General features: G+C 32.4%; 1 protein-coding gene across 1 annotated transcript in view; it reads right to left on the minus strand.

Moving 5' to 3' along the window:
• LOC105213012 (ice-structuring glycoprotein) overlaps positions 1-24,985 on the minus strand; it is a gene marked incomplete at its 5' end in the record, with an annotated part of 73,006 nt that overhangs the window by 43,253 nt on the left and 4,768 nt on the right. Inside the window, one exon of the mRNA XM_054229940.1 lies at positions 11,940-11,965. Coding sequence (XP_054085915.1) covers positions 11,940-11,965 — 26 coding nt within the window. The remainder of the gene's footprint in view (positions 1-11,939; positions 11,966-24,985) is intronic.

Genomic DNA, 24,985 nt, shown 5'->3' on the forward strand with positions numbered 1-24,985 from the left:
AAAAAACAATCAATTAATTAATATATGCACATATGACCGTATATTATCGTTTATATCAAATTATAATTAGTTTAAACATTTACAATTTGTGTTTTCATCGTTATTTATTGAATATTTAATTTAATTTTAATAAACAAAAATCATTCAAAAGAACTAAATCATAGCAAATACTCAAAGCAGCCCTGATTTACACATTCATTCAACAGCTGTTTCTACATCTGATGGCTGCTAGCGAAAATACCACCAGCAGAAACTAGCAGCTCTCATGCGATCAGCTGACGCTCTCTTCTGCTAATTTATAAGTAAAGAAACGCTTTTCCAGCAGAAACTTGACTAATTATCACTTGCCAGCACTTAGTATACAGACATATAAACTCTCATAAACAGCTGATTGGCAATATTTAATTTTAGTAAAATAAAATTGGATAGAAAGCAAATATTGCGGTTATTAGCCGCACAATTAGTACAAAATCAGTCATTATTAAAAAATTAAAAAAAAATTTTGCTATTTCAATGCATGCGTATGCTTTTGTTTACATTTAATTGAAAAACAGCTGTCAGTATTGCATATTTTCATTCACAATAGGTTAAAAGCGGCCATGTTTAACAATGTTGCCAACGAAAATGCTACGAACTCCCACTAACTCTCTAAAATTTTGAGGATTAAATGGGAGTTAGCAAACGGAGTTAACTGAGATAACTCTCGAATTAACCCCGATTAAAGCAGTTAACCCGAATTAACGACGCCGTCTGTCAGGGGTATTAAGCGAGAGTTATATATTATTTATTATTATTAAAACAACATACAATTTCACTAGATTTGACCCGATTTAGCCCAATTTTGGCACAGTACTACACTATTATAAGGAAAACCTATTCTCTGAATTTCTATATTTTCGAAAAAAATTTTGCCTCGAGTCATGAGGTCCATATGTTCGGTATCTGGAGCTTTGAAAAGTTATAGCCCAATTTCGGTGATTTTAAGATGGGTGAACACAATATATGTGCACAGTTTTGTTCCGATATCTTCACTGGTTAATAATTAATTTAATTTATAGATTGCTAAGTGAACGAAGATGGGCTTTAAAATTGCATCCAGATATGCCCCTTCCTAGTGTGTTTGAACCAAGTTTCATCAAGATATCTAAATTTTTAGTCAAGTTGAAGCTTGCACAGACGGATGGACGGACAGACAGACATCCGTATTTGAACTTCACTCGTCATCCTGATCACTTAAGTATATTTTAGAGCTCTTGGTATTCGACTAATCGACTAACCGAATTAACCGGATAGCGCATTATTCGAATCGTAAGTTGTCGACTATTCGATTAACCGCTCATTTCCGACTATCTGGATAAATTTCTATTTTTATTGAAAAAAGTGAAACTCTCGAAAAATTATGACAATTGACATTTTCACAAATAAAAACAATCAAAAATCAAAGGCTGCTTGGATATCAAACAATTTTCATTTATTCAAATACTCGCAGCAGAGCAGCTATTCGAAATCGCAAATTTCGACTAATCGAATAGTATAAATCGGTTAATTTTCATATTAACGGTTACAAACCGGGTATTCGAATAATCGGTTTTCAGGTTATTCGAATAATTGTAAGAGCCCTAGTAAATATAACCTTAAATCTAAATCTTTTAATTTTAGGTGTTACATACAACCGTTATGTGAACCAAACAATTATACTCTCTTTACAACTTGTTGCGAGAGTATAAAAAGACGAACGTGCGATATTAAAAAGTCATCGAAAACGTATGACGTTTAAATTGCCCGTATATAATTTATATATATATATATGTATATATGTATGTATATACAATAAGAGGCATCCAGCCCAAAAGTGCATTTTTCAACAAAGGAATTTCTTTTATAAATGCTCATAGCCGTAAATAGTTGCTCAGTATATTATATAATTTTAAATTTCAATTATTTACCACACATATACTATACTAATATGAGGCACAATGTTGGCACGGACTCTGTGGTGCCATAAGGACCTCTGGCACGGTTAAAAACAACAAACGAAAGTAGAACGGTGGCCTTTGCCAAAAATTTAATGCAAATTATTTTCATGCAGCGAAACAACAACGAAACGTCAAAAGAACCATTTCTGCATTATCCATCAACGACATCTGTGTATTTCGAGAAAACAAAAAAAATAATAATAATCATATTGTTAATTGAAATGTTTCAGCTATTACCGCAAAATGTAGAGCTACATTTATAAAATTTAAATTAATTCTGACTTTTTCGTTGGCTTTCCATATACACATGTATGCATATATGTATGTACGCGGTGTTACGCTTATTGAAAAATATTTGAAGCTATTCTATTTGTACAATTATTTAGGAATTCCGAATATTACCATTACAAGGAGGATAAGGGTGGTTATAACTAGATTTCCTGTATCACTCTGTAGTATACACAAACAAAACGAAACATTTTCACTAAGCCATCACCTCGTCTTTATTCGTTTCTTTGCTTTTTACTATGTTCGCTTATTTCGTGTAAATTTTTCATTTAAGCCACGTTCTGCGAAGCAGTAGTATATTGACATTGAGAGTAACGGACACAAGTCCCGCCTTAATGCGATGAAACCATAAAAGCGTGAGAAATGCACGCAAAGCAAGGAAGATATAACGTTTTTAATGGGTGTTAAATGTTTTCATGGCTTTTAACATTTCATAATGTTTTGCAATACATTCAACAACGTTTGTTAATAGTGTAGCTCATAGAGTACACCAGTTTCGGTATTTCTAAGAATATTATGGTGAAGAGTATTTCATATTTTAGCTACGATTTAATTGATTTAAAGTTTAATCACAAAGCGGAGTCTGCTTATTTTCGGAAAGATTCTGTGACACCATCGAAAATCTATACTATAGTTTGCCACTTTGATAACTAAGCATATCTGACGTAGATTCCACCGTAACCCCTAATATGCCCATGTTAAACTACAATCCATATTAAGTCAAATATGAGTATAGTAAATGAAAAATTAAGCAGATGTTCATCGAAATACACTTCTGCTCAAGAGCAAATTCGAACACAAAACAGCAAAATTATGTACACACTACACAGTTGTGTATACTCGTGTATGCATTTGTATGTTGTTTTAAACTGTTGGTCAAGAGCACTACAGTGCATATACACTGCCTAATTATCTAATAATACAGTGATCCTCTCTTAAGGGCCCCACCGTTTAAGTGCTTTTCCCGCTTAAGTGACGATATTTTGCTCAAATTTCCATATATAAATCCCCGCTTAAGAGCTTCCGCATATGTGCCTTTCCCGCTGAAATTATTATTATTATGCTCTTTTAAGTGCCTTTTAATATTTTTGACATTAAATGCGCTGAGTATTGTCAAAAGGAAAACATACACATATTTTTGTAATGTTTTTTTTCATATTTATTGTTATTAATAAGTATTTTTGTTATTAAAAAGAAATAAATATGATTTTCATTCTATAATATTACTTCCAAGTATTTAAGCGGGATTTATTTAAGTGCCTTTCCCACTTAAGTGTCTCAAAAGTCTTGCAGGTTAAGAAGGTGCACCTAAGCGGGGATTACTGGGGATATTTAAATTTTTTTAAACTAAGTATGCAGTCTTTTTCTTAGTGCTAATAAACACAATTTAGTCACTTGGATTATGATCTGAATGAGATAAATTCCAAGTAAAAAAGCTTTAAATATGAGCGTTCGTTTCAAAACGGGATACATATTTTCATCCATAAAAATAGTGCTTTGTTCATTTCGTAACATAAAATGATATGTACAAATTAATTGTTAATAGTGTGTATTAGACTTTTCAAAACACGATATTTACTTTTACTCAGTTTTTTATTTTATTATTCCTTAAAACTTATTTGTTTCGGATATCGGCTTAAAATGCATTTTTTATTTTGCTGCACCTAATTTCGAGTGGATTTTAACGACTTTGTTTGATTTTACCACATCATGGATGAGAAAATCGTAGAAGATCTAAATAGTGGCGAAAGAAAGGATATAACTACAAAACAAGTAAGGAAAGGTTAAGTTCGGGTGCAACCGAACATTTTATACTCTCGCAATTTATTTAGAGACTAGCTGACCGCTCCGGCTTCGCACGGGTTTAAATAAACATTTCAAAAGTTATAAGTTTTTACATTCTTATGTGTATACGTTTCCCGTTTTTTGTGAGGGTTTATTTAAAAAAAAAAAAGTAAAATTAGTAAAAATCGAACATGAAATTATATTTTATTTGCAATGAGCTAATACCTGATTACGACCTCTAGTCTTTTGTGCCCGTTGTCTTTCTCTCTGATTATGAAGGCGTTGGGAACGCTCAGAGTTCGACGGCCTAGTGCGAGCTTGTATATTTCTAATATTTTGTTCTTCAAGACACAGCATACGCTCCGTACTCGACTCTCAAGCGCATACTTGGCAGGTTTTGAAATTTTGTTCAGCAAGTAGCTGCGAACGTTCGTTACTCGACTTTCTGGCACGCGATTGCGATTCGAAGAGAATGATATGCAAGATGATTTTCAGTTTCAGATTAAGATTCTCCATCACGGAGTCTTTTTGATACCCTCACCTGGGAACTATTTCCTGAAAGTTAAGAATCTAGCAATAAGTATAGCCTATGTTACTCAGGGTGAATAAAGCTTTCCAATAATGAAAGAATTTTTTAAATCAGCACAGTAGTTTTCGAGTTTATTCAATACAAACATACATACAAATATTTCCTCTTTATAATAGTAGTATAGATTAAAAAGTCTCTGAATAAGAAGAACAAAAACTTTGTCTTAAATATAATCTGTTGAATTTCCGTCTTAGTTGTATTCTCAATATAGACCAAAACATCGAGGCAAGAGATAAGTATTTGGTCTCATACTACTCGCATTTACTTTATTATTTATTTAACATTTCCCATTATTTTTCTCCTAAACCATTTCTTCGACCTCCTTTTGAGTTTTATATGAGTTTACATATCAAAAAAAACACGAAGAATATTCAACATATTCCGAACATATGTATGTCTATATGTCTAACTATATATGCACACAAAAACACATTCAAATATTCATAATTAAAACAAATATCCCTTTTATTTTACTATTACGATGATAATATATCGCAAAAACAAATTTGCGCTCGTAGAGCTACACCCCCTCCGGCTCCGCTTTCGCAGCGCAAGGAACGGAAGCCCTCAAAGATAAATAATGTCCCCCGTTTTTTACACATTTACCACTGTTTCTTCGCTTTGGTCGCAGCGTGATGCCTATAGCCTTCCTCGTTAAATGAACTATCCAACACAAAAATAATTATTCAATTCGAACCGGTAGTTTCGGAGATTAGCTCGTTCAAACAAACAAACAAACAAACTCTTCAGCTTTATAATATTAGTATAGATTTACCTACATTTTCGGTGAAAAATTACCCTTAGGCACTGAGTTCTTGATGTTTGATATTAGGGGCCTTGAAAAGTCATGGTTCGATTTTGACAATTTTTCCACAAGTGATGTCACAGCTCAAATACAGTATTTGTGTAAAGTTTTATTTCGCTATCTTTTTTATCGGTTCCTTATGTATACATTATAAAGTGAACGAATCAGAAGGATTCAAAATTGAGTTATATGGGAAGTAGACGTAGTTGTGAACCGATGAGTGGGCGGGGTCACGCCCATTTTTCCAAAAAAATTACATTCAAATGTGCCCCTCCCTAATGTGATCCTACGTTCCAAATTTGATTTTCATAACTTTATTTATGGCTTAGTTATAGCTCTTTATGTGTTTTTGGTTATCGCCATTTTGTGGGCGTGCCAGTGGTCCGATTCCGCCCATCTTCGAACTTAACCTTCTTATGGTGCCAAGGAACACGTGTTCCAAGTTTCATAAAGATATCTCAATTTTTACTCAAGTTAGAGCTTGCACGGACGGACAGACAGACATCCGGATTTGAACTTTACTCGTCACCCTGATCACTTTGGTATATATAACCCTATATCTAACTCGTTTAGTTTTAGGACTTACAAACAACCGTTATGTGGACAAAACTATAATACTCTCTTAGCAACTTTTGTTGCGAGAGTATGAAAACACGACAATATTGTGTATTATGTATATTGCAAAAGGGGATATTTACAACGTAGTACAAAACTAAAGGGGATATTTACTAAAAAGTACACAACAAATGGGGATATTGTGTAGCTATAAATGGCAAGGTTCTATTTTAATCAAATTGTGTAGTTAGAGCAATATAACATAGTTCCTAAACACAAAAACTATTTTTCAGTAGGTATGTAAATATTTTCATTAAAAAAAAAAGAAAAAAGTTAAAGTCTTTTGAAAAGTCACTACGCAATTGTGAGTGAGGAATTCGTAAGTAATGTATTATTGGGTTTAATGAATTACGGTGTAAACTTTATATACATATATACGCTTTAAAATGAAAATTGCTGTAAAAAAGAAAGGGAGATTTGGTGATAGATGTCCATGCATACCTAAATAAAAGAGTCTATAATAGGGTGATCCTAGAATCTGCGTACATTACTGAGTAGTAATTTATTTATTCATTCGTCTCAATTAATGTTGTCGCATTTAAAATAGTCCCCATTCAATATTATGCACACTTCTTAAACTCGATTTTTGGGATAACCTTTAGCTCTTTCAGCTATGCGCTTTTAATATCATCTATGCTTGTATAACGTCTACTTTAAGGTTATCTTTTGTAAGACTCATTTATAATGAAAAAGTTTCGGTGACGTATTTTTTGTCAAATACGGACCAGTGAAGAATGTAGCGAAAATGTCGTTATTTCTATTTGTATTATCCTCAGAAAGTACATAATTTCTTACTTTTTGCATTTCTAAGGTACATATTTATTTCGTCTTCCCTGACGTCAGTTTCTTTAGCGGCCAAGTAACTACCAAATATTTTTAATATGGCTCTAAATTGATGCATATTTATAAAAATACATATGTTTAAATATATTTTTGTATATACATACATACATATGTGAGAAAATAAAACCCGTACAAAAAAATATGTTAATTGGCAAGCTTGAAAGAAAATATTTTTAAACGTATAACGCCAATGACGACTTCTTAGATCCAGTTCCAAAACAAAACATCTATGCAAATAAAAAAACAAAACTAATGTTATTAGCAGAGCTAATACAATTCATATAATTGGATTTACAATTCTGGTTGGCGCCATAATAGCACCGTTACACTCATCGGCAAAGTCGAAAAGCACTAAACAATTGTTTTCCTAGCTCTCGTTTGCGCTATTATCGCATTTGCATGGAATGCATTTGAACAAAAAATTATTTACTTTTTTATTTTAGATAGTTATTTAAGCGTTAAACCTGAATGAAATTTAAAATTGTAAAAATTATACCTGATGAAATGAAGTGAAGTTATCGAGAGCAAGGCCTATCCAATATATACTCGGATTTTCTTTTACTTTATACATACAAAATATTGTACTACCTTCAGTTGCGTTACTTAGTCTTATTGAATATAAAAAAAAACTTGTATATTCCTCAATGCAGTTGTAAATATTTGTCCGATACTGGAATTAAGTGAAATTAAAATAACTATTGAAGACAGTCAAAATCAATTATGTTCGCTATATACAAGTTCAAAATCTGATATGATATTCTAATATACATATGTACATATAATAAATACAGTGGATAACTCGAGCTTCTATAAGTCGAAGATCGCCATAACTCGAACCTTTAAATTGGCAATAGAATTTCATACAAATTTCCTTCCATAGGTCGAACTTCTATAACTCGAAGTTCTCCATAACTCAAAATCTTAAACTGACAATAGAAATAAAATTTCATACAAATTTCCTTCATTAAATCGAACTTTTCGACCAAGACATAATACAAATATTAAAATTCTACTATCAAGGAACAATTTTAAAAGAGTCCCTATATTCGTATGGAGGCGAACAAAAAAATATGATTTTACACTAAAAAATATGATATAGACGTCAAGAGCCAAACAATAGCAAACTGCAACAAACAAAGCTATAGAATACATGTTTTAATGTATCTACATAAGACTTTATGCGAAGTAAATAAATTAAACTGTGTATAAATCTATATTTTACAGTTTTTTGAAAAATTTATGTTCCACTGTATATAGATATGAAATAATAATTTTACAATGTCTCGTATAAGTGTTAGGTCCGCCGAACGAACTTTATAAAGATGTAAAATATTTATGCCTTTCAATGTTTCAGTCCATTCAAATGTAGATACATATACCAACGCACACTTTTTTCGAGATAGCCAAACAATGATGGGCAGGCAACCCATAAATGAAAGAATGTGTTACTCGTAGTAGTAAATACAAAGAAGTATTATATTTAACTCTACAGCTGCGCCACACGTGTTGGCCTTTTTCCTTCTTGTTCATTGAAACATAATTATGGAACATTCATAAATGTTTAAAACTAAAGTGACTAAAAAATTTTGTAACGTTTCGGCGTGTCAAATTTCCCAACATTTAGGGGCCGTCATGGCGGTTGACTTATGTATTATATATCGGATATATCTTCTCTACCTCTTGTCACACACAATTAAAAATTATAGATGTACATACATATGTACAGAAATGGCTCCTTTTTGAAAAATTATGATTTAGCAATGACTTCCCTTTTTGAATATGGAAAACATTTAGGCAAAATGCAAATGTTGAAAAAGTACAAACGGATTTTGTGACCTTCCAATATAAGTAGTTAACAATATTAGTTATAGCTATAAATATTTATTAAATTCATTAATAAATATATTAAACGTAAAATCAACAACAAAGTTATTCAATCGAATTCATAAAAATTACACAAAGAAAAAATTATTATGAACGTAAATAAATCGTTTATTGCGCAGATTCTCTCCAATGCTCGGCGAATCGAAGGCAACTAATATGTATATAATATAATTGAGAACAAGAAAAAATTACGGTAAATATTTTTTTTTAATTTTTTGTACTTTAAAATGCAGTACTATTCCATCCCCATAATCAAAATTAATTAGCGAATTCAGTCTCTGTAAATTTTTATTCGTTAAATAAGAAGTTTGCGATTGAAATTAGTGCACCTCATATTAATGTTTTTAGTTTTAGTTTATTCTTCTTTAATCGAAATGGTCACACAGATGCAAAAAACGGGAGAAAATGTGGATTGTACCCACATATACATATGTACATTTGACTGTAATGTGGTATGAAGAACAAAATAAAAACTCAATTAATTTGACCTCGAGTGTCAATTTAAACTGATTAAGAAAAATGGAACTGAATGAAGGTTCAGTTTTTGTGTTTGTGAAATGAGCGGAAATGAGAGAACTGAACCATTACTTTACACTCTCGTTCAATGAGAAATTCTAAAGTTTCATTATGAAGAAGCGCTGCCATTCAAGCAACATGAAACGTGAGTCTCTGAATAAAGAAGATTTTAGAACAGTTGAACTTTCGCTATCGAAGCTCTTTGAGCAATGTTTAAAACTATTAAAAGTGCTCTTGGGATGCACAAGGTCTTTGTATGGAAGGTGGGCTTGGTTATTACCCGATTTCCACTACTTTCGTGGTGTATGATGGGGTACGTAAGGGAAACGAGTGCAGAAAGTTGTATAGCTTTATTGGTTTGCGAGATATATACACAAAACCTATTAGTGGGGGGCCACGCCTCTTTCCCCAAAAAAATTACATCCAAATATGCTTCACTTTTTTTGCTTTTTACTCAAGTTATCGCTTGCACGGACAGACGGACGGACAGACATCCGTATTTCAAGTCCACTCGCCATCCTGATCATTTATATACATATATAACCCCATATCTAACTCTTTTATTTCTTGGTGACACAAACAACCGTTATGTGAACAAAACTATAATACTCTGTTTAGCAACTTTGTTGCGAAAATATAAAAATTGCGTTTCCTGCAGGGTAAGCAGGAGGTATACTTTAAATACTTTATATTTAAACTAAAAATGCCTGCCTGAAATCAAACTAAGTACAACGACTTTTAACAACGAGTTATTTTATGGGATAACCTTGTAGGTTGTCATTTTCGATTTTTGCAGTGATCTTGCGATATGTGTGCGGGCGATAGCATTAATATTTAGTAAAATTCTGCTAAGAAAAAACTATAACGTTCTTTAAATATTGTATAATTGATTAGTTTCAGATTTTCCAGTATTTTTTTGCTGGCTCATAAAACATAAGCCTTATGAAAATAGGCATACAATAATGGAACATCTGTAAACGAATAAATTAGTATTTTACGCCAGTCACCAGCGCAGCGAACCCCTGGGCTGTCCACATACCTCACTTGACACGAACGCGTACGACCGCGTACGGCCGCACCGACGTAATTCATTGCTTGCTGAAAATAAATTAGTATGAGTTGGAGCAATGTGTATGTATACTTGTGTAAATGTGTCTACGTGTATATAAATACCTTATTATACAGACGTAAGAACAAAAATGTATGCTCACATGGTATGGTTGAGCCTAAAGTGGAAACGAAGCGAACACCTTAAATAGGAACGGAATAGAAAGACAAAAGCAAAATTATCAACAACAGCGAAATTTTACTTTATAGCCAACGCCAGGATGTGCGTGACACGCATCGTAACCAGACAATTCAGACAATTTCTCACTGTCAAATTATGGCACCCGTGCGCTTTCATTTCGTCTCTTACTGTTCGCCTACACAAGGCACCTCTATAATATATATTTTTATATAAGCGAATTTTGGATTTGAACATTTTTAGGAACCTGAGTTCCTGAGGTATGGTTTTTGACCCATAAGTAGGCGGCGCCACGCCCATCATCTATTTGTTATACCATTTTGAGTGCAGCACTGCTGTACCATCTTTGCCATGAAATTTATGGTTTCTGTTGCTTTTCCTTACTGAATTAAAGCACTTTTAGTAGTTTCAGCATAACCTTTATATGGCAGGTGTGGTAGGTGTGGTTATAATCCGATTTCCTTCATTTTTAGACCACAAAATGAGGTAAGAGGAAATGGCTCTAGAAAGTTTGATTAATATAGCTATAGTAGTTTACCAGATATGTACAAAAAACTTAGTAGAACACGCCCACTTTCCCAAAATAATGTCATCCATATATGCCCCTCCCTAGTGTGATCCTTTATACCAAATTGGCTTAGTTATAGCACTTTATAGCTTTACAGTTACAGTTGCTCTTGGGATACACAACTGGCGAGATTTCACAAAGTTGTTTGTTCTCGGCCCAGACCGACACGGTTGTAGTGTCAAAGAACAAGAAATGCATTTCTCGCAAACATCGTATATAACTTCAAAATTATATTTGAACTTTTCATTAATTCCGATTCACCATGCGATGCTTGCATTTAAACTCATTCGTGTGGTATTTCATACGCAATACTCCGATCAAAATCCCACAATTATGTTAAAATAGTTTGCCTGATATAATAAGACCATACAAATTAATATTCATTGTACATGGCTGTTTTCACATTTGTTAGTACAAAACGTTTCAACCGAGCCGCAGCTTCTGCCTCTGCATCGACCTATGTCCTATGTATGTTCGGCGAGGCCTTTGCGTGCTCAGACTGCATTAACTTGTAATATAGTTTTGATGATTGCTGCGTAAAAACAAAGATACAACCTGAGTGCTAAAATTTGTTTTCTGAAAACAAAAATAAAAAAAGTCACCACTGTCAGTCCTACCGACTTCGGTGCCTACGTTAATGCATTTTATAAAACAGGAAAAGGTATTGCAAATTTTAAAATTGGTTTAGTCATCATCTCATATATAAAATTATTTCATACGTACAAGTCCGCAGGCAGGTGAAAACACTGCTAAAAAAGTGAACGTAAAATATATGGAAATAATGTATTCACTGAATATATATGTAATATACAAAATTTACTTACGTCCAACAAAATAACTATATACGTACCTGTAAAGAAACGAAATAAAGAAAATAATTAAATATAAAAATATGTATGCAGTGCTGGCAAAAAATTTTTGTCAGTATGAAAATTTCAATTATTTGGTTATGAAAAAATTCATCTAAGAAAAAAATTTGTAATAAGGATAAAATAAATTATTAGCAAAAAATATTAATGTTAAATTTTTCAGGAGCGAACTGTTTTCAAATTTGGTCAAATTCATAAAAAATAGGGGTTCAACAAAATTGATCAGAAAATCTATAAAAAAGGTAATATTAAATTGAGTATTTGTTTTTATTTTTTAATTTTAGCCTATCTATTGGGAAATATTCAATCGATGCTTTGATTGCCTTTTGCCTTAATGGCCCCCTAATCCCTACTGGTACGGACGAAATGAGCTTTTGGAGTAATCCGACCTCCATGTCATCATATCACCTATTTGAATGGACGGAATGCAGTTTTTTTGGCCTCGGCTTCTGTGCGGCTACCTATACCTTCATAATCGCCCACATATTTTTTTTAAATTTTTTTTTGCCCAGCTCTATGTATATTAAACCATGAATTATTATATGTTTATATGAAAATATGTCGTCCAAATATATAATTCATTAAGTATCAAATGAATTTTTGTTTAGTTAAAATTATCCGAATGTATAAAATACGTTTGTCAAAATACTGGCCAAGTCCTTTGTAAGATGAACGTTTTCTGAGTCCTTTATATACCTACAGTGCGAGGAGACATTAATACTAAGTATCGTCAAGATATTTCCGTTTTTATTCAAGGACAGTAACCAGTTCGACTAGTCGTTTTGTAGGATATGTATAACTGCATATTAATCACGATTACGGTTATTCGCGAAGTTACAACCAACGGTTACATGAACTAAATCATTTAACTCTATCCGTTCTGTTTTTTACTAGTAAACATAAAGATATATGCAGTTGAGCTTCCCTACCTCGAATCACTATTATCCATCAAAAAAAATCATAATATCATATTTTTGTTCGCCTTTAAGATATATTCTTTTAAAATTCTGCCTCGATAGTAAAATTTTGTATTATGCTCTGGTCGAAATGTTCGATTTGTGGAAGGAAATTTGTATGAAATTTGATTTCTAAACGCTATTGCGAATTCAAGAGTTCGAATTATGGTGATCTTCAAGTTATGAAAGTTCTACTGTATATGTATATATTTTTCTTTTTGTTATTCTTCGTATTTTTTCTAAACTTGGAAGGTGTCATTTTGCATTTTGTAAGGCATTAGCGTAAATCAAGTTTCTGTTAGTTTCTTTTATTGTATTTGCGTTCCTCCGCTGGTCGGATGAGTAAAATATGAATAATAGCTTGTTTTCCAAAGTAACATAGAAAATTATGCTAAGAAGCATAAATATAACGCATGCGCCGATTTAAGGCAGTCAATCATTGGAGACGGTGCGCTCTTGAAATGCGTTTCAGCAAAATTATGCATGGGGGATTCTCTGTTAAAAGTACATAAATTATAAATGAAATATTTTTTTGAATAATTAGAATTCGTAAAAAAATAACAACTTTTTGCCTTGCGAAAACTGAATTCATTAATTTAATTCGTAATTTACGATTTAATGATCATAATATTATTGTACATGTAAATATACATATATTAGAGCAAACAAACTTTGCGGATATGTAATAAACGCACTTTTACAAATAATTTCCATAACATTTACATATACTCTCCCGACGAGTAAAATCTTATTTTTAAGTACTACTTGAGGCCTGCTGTGATTGTTTCATAATGACATTGTTTGATTCTAAGCTAGCTAGTATTTGAAGAATGGAAACTGTGCACGTCTTTTTGTCAGAGATCTTGCAGCCAAACTCTTTGTGTACGGCCTAAACTACCTATGTAGACAGATGCTCTGTGGTCTCTAATTGCCCCTGCAGGGACAATATTTTTCCATATAGCAAATGACAAATGAGAACCCCACCTTCCAAAGCGCACAAGCAAACTAAATAGCTCGCCACTTATAGCGAACTTTCTTGTGCCACTTGACGTCGATTCCTCAGTTGTAGGCATACAATATGCTGTTGACTCTACTCAAACGGAAGTGGAAGTAGCCAAAATGTAAGTGTTCAAATTACTTGTTGGTTGTACACATACAATGTCCTTATGTGCCACAGTCTCAGAACTCTGCATTGTTCACTTTCATTTTAAAAGTCACAGACACATTTCTGAAGCCATGTCGGACAAACGGACATTGAGTAACAATGTAAAAGGTTAAGTAAAATTAGAAAACTTAATAAAAATTAAGAAAAGTAATGGAATTGTGATGCATTTTCCAGTATCCGTAATAATATTTACATATACAGAGGTAGTCAAAATTATTTACACATCGGACGTTTTTTTACATGTTTCACACAAAAAGCTTTCGGTTGTTGTTGTTGTGGCAGGGTAACAAAATGCTATGTTGTTGTAAACTAACTCAGCCTAAAAAAAGGTAAATAAAATGCAGAAAACAAAGGAATTATCGATTATAACTAGATCGGAGGCTGTTACTAAGTTTAAGACTGGGGTTTCGGTTCGGAGTTAGCAAAAATTTATAGAATTTAAAGGAATACTGTTTATAATGCTGTGGCACAGATATTGGAATTAACAGCATCAATGCCGGCATCATCGACTCTTTGCAACTTTCATTCTTAGCCAGTAGATTATTCCAATCTTCACAGTGCCATTCGGATCATAAAATATGTACCGCTGTGAACTATCAGAGTAAAAATATACACCCATATTATGTATCTATAATACCCTGAGATCAGTCGCCTTCAGGTAGTGTCCGACCGATACCAAATTTTTGGCCGAAGCCGATGCCGATGTCGGCCAGTTGTCAAAGAATCGGCCGATGCCGATTTTTTCATCAACTTTCATCATCATCAACAAAAGAAAAACAAAAACATCACAAACTAAGCAAAAAATCAGTTCATATGTAAATATGAAGTTGTTTATACATTTAGTTAATATTCAAAACTAAATAAAATATTATTATAAGATAAATGTTGATAGAAAAAATGAGTTATTCGCGTTTTCAAAGCGAATCAGCAATATAGCTTATTTCCTTTAAGAACAAATATTAGCATTAAGGCCAATATTCGAAAATAGTAGGTCTAGTAAAAAGAATCCGTTATTTTCAAAGTGATGACTTTTGGCATTTATGTTTCGCATTGTGAAAGACATCACATAGTGATAGTGAGTCGATAGAAACTTCGGAAGCTTGTTTGGGAGGCTCTTTTGCATGCACCTTATAGTCCAGGCCAGCACCAACTGATCCTGTCTATGGCGAACTTAAAAAAAAATAGACTCTCCTAGTTACGAATGCTTCTATAATAGTGGCTTTATGACTTTATTTCAAAATCTTAACAAGTTGTTAAACAAAACTGTGAATATTTGACAAAAAATCGAATCTTTCTAGCAGTGCTAAATAAAACTTAAATTTAATGCAAAATTATAAAATGTCTTTATACTAGACTCAAATTATCATCGTGATAAATTATTAGTTTAGGCAAATGTGAATCACTGTGTTTTATATAGTAAACAGAAGAATTAAATTTTTATGCTTTAAAGAAATCAAAAAAGTAAAAAAAAAAAATATTTTAGTGTAATCCGAAAGAAGTAGAAAGAATCGGCTAAGAATCAGCCAAATATGGCCGATGTCGATACCGATGCTGAATTTTGTGGCCGATACTGGCCGATGCCGATACCAGGGCCGATTAATCGATTGGTTTCTACCTTCAGGATACCGCAGCCAGAAAAATACATTAGGAGAGGTTACTGGCGAATATGACAGGCTACTGACAGGCTAGATCGCCAGTCTCCAATTTTTGCATATTGTTAATTACTATCAACTCTCATTATAGTCAAAAGCAGGATACTGATCAAGACCAGTTTCTTCATTATAGAATGTAGTTTTGAGTAAAGCAGTATATATATTGAGATAGCAAAGAAATTTTAAATACAAATGACAACTGAATTTACATTAATATATAATTGAAATAGTTACTTTTTAAATATTATTTAAAATAAATGCAAAACCAGTGAAATGGCTTTGCAGACGAAATAAATAGATTCAAGTCACCACATAGCACTAGAAAAAAACGGCAGAGGCTAATATTTTAATAATACTACATATATTTTTAGGCAATTTTTAAGCTTTGATTTACTTCTGTTGGTATAGATATTATTATACTTGCAGGTGCTGAAATGTGCATATGCGTTCCATTCATAAATAGGATTACACCAGGAAATTCTGTTTGATTGCTTATAATTTATTATTTTAGTAGTATTTTGCTCTTCTAGACTTATGTTAAATTTTATATGTTTTGGGCATATTTTCTGTTGTATAAATGTGGTCAATTCTGTAAGATTCGCTGACATTGTATTTAAATTGTGCAATTCCGAAGTCATTCGCTTGGCCTTTCTGATAGCTATTATTAGCAAAGAATAGTAGCGCTGCGTAATTCTTCAAAATTGAAAGAACAGCAGTTGATCGGTTTATGGGTTTAAAATATAGCTAGCAAATATGAATATGCTTTGTTTTATATACTCAAATGTCTTTCAAAACTATTTTAAAATATACAAAATATAGTAAACATAACAAATCACAAAATATTAATTTTGCGTACTTCACAAGTGGAAGATCCAAATATTTTAATTCGAATTAATTATTTTATTATTATTATAAATTATTTTTATATATGCGTATTCTAGGCTACTGAGCCTGATAGCTTATCGTAATATGAAATCTAATCTGAGTACCCAAAGCAACTACACTGGCGACTATTCGCCAGTAGCCTTACACAATTTGGGTGATAAAGCATTTTTCTTAAGTGCTAGTAGCTGCTAACTATCAGGAAGAGGAATAGTGTCAAAATTGATAAGTTACTCTCACAAAGAGCAAAAGTAAAGAAACGGAAAGCTAGCAGAAATTAGCAAGGAAACCTTTGAGTCCTGTTTTGTTTGAATCTTAAAAATTAATCAATATAATATTGAATACATTGCTAGTCAAGAACTTTTAAACTAAAGCAAATGAATTACTATAAAAAAATACATTGAAATATACGGGGATAACAATTCATAGATAAAGCATTTCAGAATGAAATAATCTAGTGTTTAGTCTGATTTCCATATTTGGCATTCACGCTTTTTTTAATTAATGAAAAGCGTATTCAATTATTTGGACATTGTATTGGTCGAAAAGCTGGTGAGCAACGAGATCATGAAAGTGTTTGATCCCTGATATTTAGTTGGAGTAATCTTTGTTCAAATAATATTCTCTATGGAAACTGTACAGTACGTTTACGTGCTAGTAAATATTAACAACTCGTATAAAAACTTAGCTAATTGTATTAAAAATGAAGACTCAGTAATGCCTGTTCAATGCAATTGTTTCCGCTATTAAATTAGTCGCAAGCTGTACGAAAGAGTTTACTTTTGTTGCAACTCAGTGCTATCCTTATAACCAATTATGAGAGTGTGTTATGCACAGTTTGCTTTTCTATTGACTTTCATAATTAAGTTAATATCTTCTATTGATAGCAACAACTGTGTTAGTGCTGTATAATTTGAACAGGACCGACGCACATACATAGTTAAAGGAGTACTATCGAATATTATTTTGAAAGATAATTGCTTTACTCAGTTTGCTGTTTGCTATTATTGTTCAACCCATCTTGAATATCATTCGCTTTACCTATACACAGTGCGTTTAGTATTACAACTATGCAACTACAAATTGAATAGCTAATAATCACATCACAAAACCTTTTTATTGTACGTAACGGTCACACTTGAACATATGAAATAATAAATGACTTATACTAATTAAGTTTAAGGAATATAACTATATTATATTTGGCTGAGTATGGAATGATGACAGAGGTTTCATTGAACGAATACTGTATGTGAATAATAAATAACTCTGAAAATATATTTGTACGTGTAACTTATACATTATCATAGCATTTATCACTTTCATTAATAGTTACGAGGGTCATTGCTTTAACCCTCGAAAATATCATCATATACTCCGTAAATTTTTATCAGAGATATTACTTAATAATATCTAACTGCTAAAGGATTCTAAATGAAATCTATTATTTATTTCGAAGAGTTAATATCCGTATGTAAATGTTTCTGGAGCACATTAATCGTTAATCGTTTTTTAGTTGCTTCGCGACCAGATAACGAAATGTATTTAAGAAGAAAGCTAGGAAATAATTGTATATGTATGTATGTGCATAAATAAACAAAGTAGAAAGTAATGGAACTAACTGAAATTTTTTCAAAATTCATTTACAGTAGCACAGATTCTTCTTTTGTTCTGAAATACGGATGTGTGGAATGGAAATCTAGATATCTTAATAAAACTTCCTATACGTTGCAATTAACAATATGAGATCGTATTGTGGTTAGGCAAAACCGGACAAATGCAAAAACTAAAAAAAGAAGTTGAGAAAAAAATAAGACCTTTGCAATAGATATTCACAGCACGGAAGAACATTCGGATTTACACATTTTTTCGTAAGTGGACGTGGTCACAGCTCAACATCCATCTGTCCGGTAGCCCATTACTTTATCAATTATTTAAAAATTTTAATATATTTATACATGTTTCAAAAATATAAGTGAAATTAAAAAAAAAAAACAAGTAAGGAAGGGCTAAGTTCGGGTGTAACCGAACATTTTATACTCTCGCAATTTATTTATTTAACTTTATTTATATTGTGTATTAATTTGATCCACATATTCATCATATATATTGTATAAAGTCCATTGAAAGTTGGAAACCATAATATTAGGTTAGAAGCACCGAGGTCCTCGTGTTCGATATATGGGGCCTTAAAAACCTATGGTCCGATTTCGGCGATTTTTAGAATGGAAATACTATTAACATAGTATTTGTGCAAAGTTCTGCACCGATATCTTCACTAGTGCTTACTTTATATATTGTAAAGTAAACGATTCAGATTGTCTTCAAAGTTCTGGTATATAGGAAGTAGGCGTTGTTGTGAAGCGATTTGGCCTATTTTCACAACATATCATTGATGGAAAGGAAACTATTACAAACCGAGTTTCATTGAAATCGGTCTAGTAGTTCCTGAGATAGTTTTTGACCCATAAGTGGGCGACGCCACTCGCATTTTCCATTTTGTAAAAAAACTGAGTGCAGCTTCCATCTGCCATTTCTTATGTAAAATTTTGTGTTTCGGACGTTTTTCGTTATTGAGTTAACCCACTTTTAGTAATTTTCAACCTAACTTTTGTATGGGATGTGGGCGTGGTTATGATCCGATTTCTTACATTTTTGGACTGTATTAGGAAGTGGCTAAAAAACGACTGCAGAAAAATTGGTTTATATAGCTCTATTGGTTTGCGAGATATGTACAAAAAACTTAGTAGGGGCGGGGCCACGCCCACTTCCCCAAAAAAATTACATCCAAATATGCCACTTCATAGTGCGATCCTTCATACCAAATTTTATTTCCATAGCTTTATTTATGGCTTAGTTATGGCACTTTATGTGTTTTCGGTTTTTGCCATTTTGTGGGCGTGGTAGTGGTCCGATTTTGCTCATTTTCGAAAGCAACCTTCCTATGGTGCCAAGAAATAAGTGTGCCAAGTTTCATCAAGATATCTTAATTTTTACTCAAGTTACAGCTTGCACAGACGGACGGACGGACGGACAGACAGACATTCGGATTTGAACTCCACTCTCCACCCTGATCACTTTGGTATATATAACCCTATATCTAACTGGTTTAGTTTTGGGTGTTACAAACAACCGTTACTCTCTTTAGCAACTTTTGTTACGAGAGTATAAAAAAATTAAATATTTTTTAAGTTATAGTCGATCTCCAACGGCTCGTAAAAAAAAGGTCCTTCACTTCTGCAGTGATTCCGGCCTTCTCCGTGGATGAAATCTAAAAAAAAAATCTCCTTAAACTAGATAATATTGTCTGTACAATGACCTACGATAAAAAAAAAATCAAAAATTGACAATATGGCGGCTTTTTAAAAAAAATAGGTGAATTTTATCCAAAATTTTGGTCGGTTTTGGCCTGCCAAAATTCGATTTTTTGATCAGATCAAAAATCGATAGGTAATTGTACGGAGAACTATATAAAGAACATGTAAAAAAAAACTCGATAGTGATCGGATCATTTGTTTTTGAGAATCACTGCAGCAAATTCGGAAAATGATGTTTCGAGAAAAACGCGTTTAAAGATAAAATGATCGTATTCACTGTTACCGAGCGGCTGCTCTTTAAATTGCTATAACTCAAAAACTATTTGAGATATCGATTTGAAATATGTTATTTTTATAGGTGTAATCTACCGAAATATGAACAAAAAAAAATTGATTTTGTTTTAAATTTCACACTAGGTGTGCCTCTTAAACATTGATACTATGAGAAGACTGGTATTCTTGATGGCCAAAATCGGAATTCTGCAACTACTAAAAAATAGTAGTTAAACAAAAATGGATATAACAAAGCTACAATTTAAGTTATTAAATTCGGAACACATGGTCTAGGTACGGAAGGGTATATGTGACGGAAAACTTGGAAAGTTGTTAAATAATTAGTTACTCCCTAAATAATTTCACTTTATCAAAAAGTTAACCAGAATAGAATTAATATCGAGTAGTGTATAGAATAATATATCATATGAACTACCTGAACTAACGCTTAAAAATTCCCTTGCGTGTCTGTAAACGTTTTACCGCCCAACCCTTCTCAACATCTGCGATTCGCCTTATCGACTATAAACGGTTCTGTACTAAGAAAGTATTTCTCTGTTTTATTTTTCTGATATTGCTGATCCACTTCGCTTCTCCATTCCATCTTCGTATACAAACATGATTTCTCCTACCTTTTATTCACGTTGTCCGGCTAAGCTAATTTATTGCCAATTATCCATGTGCAGCCTGATTCCCTCGGCAAATTACCGATAGCGAAAAGAAAACATTAAAAAAAAACCAAAGATCGCAATTAGAGACACATACATATGCAGGCAACAGGTTGTTTTTGGCAGTTTTGCATTCGGAATTTTCATCGATTCTATAACATATTTTCCCAAGGCACCATTTTTCCCTGCCACGGAATTAGCAGATTGATTTATGACTAAAAGGAGTAATTACTGTACAACAATAAATCGGTTTACGATTTTACCCAAGGAGAAACTTGCGTGCTGAATGGTCGCTAAGGTCAGCGCAAAACCGTTGTAACTGCGTGTAAACGTTGGCATGCCAAGGTGTGAACATCTATTGCTTGTTAAATTATTTAAAGAAGTGCACCATAATAGCAGACAGTATTAGGAAAAACGCTTGTACAAACACATGGGGTTCATATGAACACATAGCTTCGATTGATTAACTAATCGGACGAACGAATACGGTGTCTTACTCTTGGCAATTTTCATCGCAGGCCCCACTGTTTGACTCTTGTAATCGAACTTGCTTTGTATGTGTAAGTGCCATCTGATTTCTTCGATTCTCTGCCAGTTTATTTATTTTTATGCTAAAACTCACGCGCAAAACAATTCGCCACCTTCACCATCACCTACTTTCACAACACGCCCGCTCACCCGCCTCTTATAACATGTGGTCATGGCGTGTACGTATGGCTTTGAAACTGTCAAGGTCATCTACATATGTGCCAGGGAATCACTGATAAATCATTTGTGCCTTGTTTTATTGCAACGAGTAAATTTAGCCGTGCAGGGTTCATTTAGTTTTACTCCCGCCCACAGCTTTACAAACTGCATAAGACGAATTGCAGAAGAGGTCGTGTTTGGCAGAAGTACTTAAAAAGCTTTTATAAATTTGCTATGTCGAATTCGCATTGATTTTACTATTAGATACCAATATTACTCAGCGCTGAAAAAAAAATATTGAATATTCAATATACATTCATAAGTATATCGCAACAAATTTGGAATTAGTAAGAGATTTGAATTCATATTGCCTTTTAAAACTTTTGAAACTTTTAATGATTTGAATACTTTCTTGAAAAAATTTAAAACACTTGAAAATGTAATTCGTTAAAAAAGCACAATGCGACATAAAAAGATATTGACGACCCAAATGTACGTTTTGTGCTAAATTATTACTCATGTAAATTGCGTGTCTAATATACTTCGATTTATTTGGTGTAATGGCAAATAGTTCTATTCGCACTTCTTAAATATGTATCCATACTGTATAATCCGATAGCGTGGCGGCATTCCTCTTTATTTGTTATTAATATTGTTGAATGTTTTTATTGGTTGAATTAGCAAATAGTTAAGTAGGGACGACAATAAACATTATTAGTTCCTTCTGTCTGGATAAATCATAGAAAGACTTCTTATAAATGAATCGCATGCTAGCTTTTCATTGTGACACTTTTATCGTAAAAAAGACAATGTTAAGAAAATATTGTCATTTAGTTAGTAGTCGCGGTAGTATATTGAAATACTTTACATACTATTCACGCCCTTTAAGCTATTAAAATACCCTACTTCGCTTTAAGTCTCAAATATTAATTAAACAAGAAAAACAGAAAAGTGTCAAAATAAATAATTAAAAACCCAATAGCGGCAGAGGAACATAAATCTAAAATACTATCAGTACAAGGGGGTGAAGTACAAATTGGTAAAGTTTTATATTTTAGCTTGGACACAATTAAAAAATAAAGAAATGCCAATGACGGACTGACTTTCAAAAATAAAATACATCCCTTACTTAAGATTTGTCACTGTTCGATGAGAGGTCTTCGTAAATAAAGGGGTTAGTAACATAATAGGGTTTAATGAAGAAACTAACTTCAATAATCTTCATTAATCTTCATTAGAGATGTAACATATATTAATATTTAAAGCACTTGGTAATAGCTGTACCATATACATATGTGTGTACATACTTGTTGCATATAAGTACTTGTGAATAACGTCATATGACGAAAATTATATACATACATATAGAGAGGTAGTCAAAATTATTTATACATCGAACGTTTTTTACAAGAAAAAGCTTTTACTTGTTGTTGTTGTTGTCGCAGGGTAACAAAATGCTATGTTGCTGTAAACCTTAATCTATTCCTGTGCGAATGAAGTCAGTTTCGATAGCATAGCTAGAAATATGGCGGAGAAATACGCAAATGAACCCTTTAAAAAATTACGGGATACATACAGGATGGCTAGAAGTTTTTAAGTGTAATAATTCCACTTATTTAATTTTTTATTAGCCACTGTTATTATTTCGAACACAGTTGTATAACCCTATATCTCACACATTTAGTTTTATGACTTACAAGCAACCGTTATGTGAACAAAACTACAATTCTCTCTTAGTAACTTTATTGCGAGAGTATAAAAATAGGATTCATTGTGTAGATGCATATTAAATGTTGATTGCAATTGTATCGCATAAAATTACAGCAATCTCCCTTATGAGCCAAACCTTTGACACACATTTGTTTTAGGATTTTCGGTCAGTAAAAGTTAAGTTAGTCTACACGAATGCTTTACATAAATACCTTCCACGGCCCAGTAAGGAACGTATCTGGAATTAAATGCAAATTCTATATAATACTAATTACTGAATGCAACTTCCGCAGATAGATCCGTGTGTTTGAGCGTACAACAATGGATTTATATAAGTAAAGTTTATAGCATTAAAAGACACTTTAATCCGCAGCCTTTTTCTCTCGAAAAGTGATCAAAGCTATGAATTCTTTTGGAAATAAATTAAAATATAATTGTTGATGTTTTAGCAACAGAATTTAATAATCTGAATCAAATGCAAGAACAGTTAGCGTTTTGTATAATAATTCTAAAATAATAAAAGCATCTGTCCATCCTACAATAGAGCGTGTACTGAATTTGTTTGCAAAGCCTTCTCAAGGCCAGAGCATTAAGCGTGAAGCAAATGCTAAGAAAAATTGAAAGTTTGAGAAACACAATAACTCAGGTAAGCGAACGACGGTAATGACTGCAATGACTGAGTTCTAGTATTTAATTATATGACGAATTAAGATATAATAAGTTTCAAATGTATTCCACAATACTGGCCTATCATTTGAATTAATATAGACTTCGGATTTATTTTACAAATATTTAAGTATATATATTCTCCATTTTCTGTTAATGCGCACATTTTGTATTTGCTTCTTTGACAACATATTGTAAAATGGCAAACATAAGTTTTGTTTTCGAATCTCATTATTCCGACAATCAAATTAAGTCGGATGGTTCAAAATTCTTCGCGTATACATGAAGCAAAATATTACAAGTAAAATATATATTGCCACGATAGAATGTAGTATGTGCACTAAATGTACAGGTAAGAAATAGTGTTAAGTTATCAACATTTTTCGGCTATACAACTCACTTAACATAATGTAGGTATGTGATTTTACACACACGCACTATATACAGGTGTATCTACCTTATCAGTGCCCTGTAATTGGCTGCTCAGTGGCATTATTTGAACCTATCTTATCTCTAGTTTGTGACTTCCAGCAGCACACCACGCCTTCCTCTTCATTTATGTAAATAAATCAATTATATATATATGTATAAATATATGTTTGTGTGTAATCAGCATTGATAAAACATATACATATGTATATGTACAATTTGAATTTGATCGTTCTATAAATATGTATAATGGGAACATTTGTTGTTCAATACCTCTACGACGAATACTAATTGATACTGTACACAGCGCTTTTTTAGCTTTTGTAACAAGAGGACTATAGAAAATATAAATAAATCTGAATTATTATTATATAATGATACATTTGAATGGTCCATTGGTCTAAAGAATATATAACTATTTTGAATAAATCGTCAAAGAAAAAGGCGTAAATAGCATTGTTTATTTATTGAAAAGTGATGTTTTTTTTTATTGAAAATAAATTTGTTATTAAATGTAAAATGTATACATTTTGTTCTGAATGTTGTGAAACAAATAATCGAAACGGTTTTTGCTTTTAAAATGTTTATTATTTTTA

The sequence above is a fragment of the Zeugodacus cucurbitae genome, chromosome 4, assembly GCF_028554725.1.
Source record: "Zeugodacus cucurbitae isolate PBARC_wt_2022May chromosome 4, idZeuCucr1.2, whole genome shotgun sequence".
NCBI classification, from domain to species: Eukaryota; Metazoa; Arthropoda; class Insecta; order Diptera; family Tephritidae; genus Zeugodacus; species Zeugodacus cucurbitae.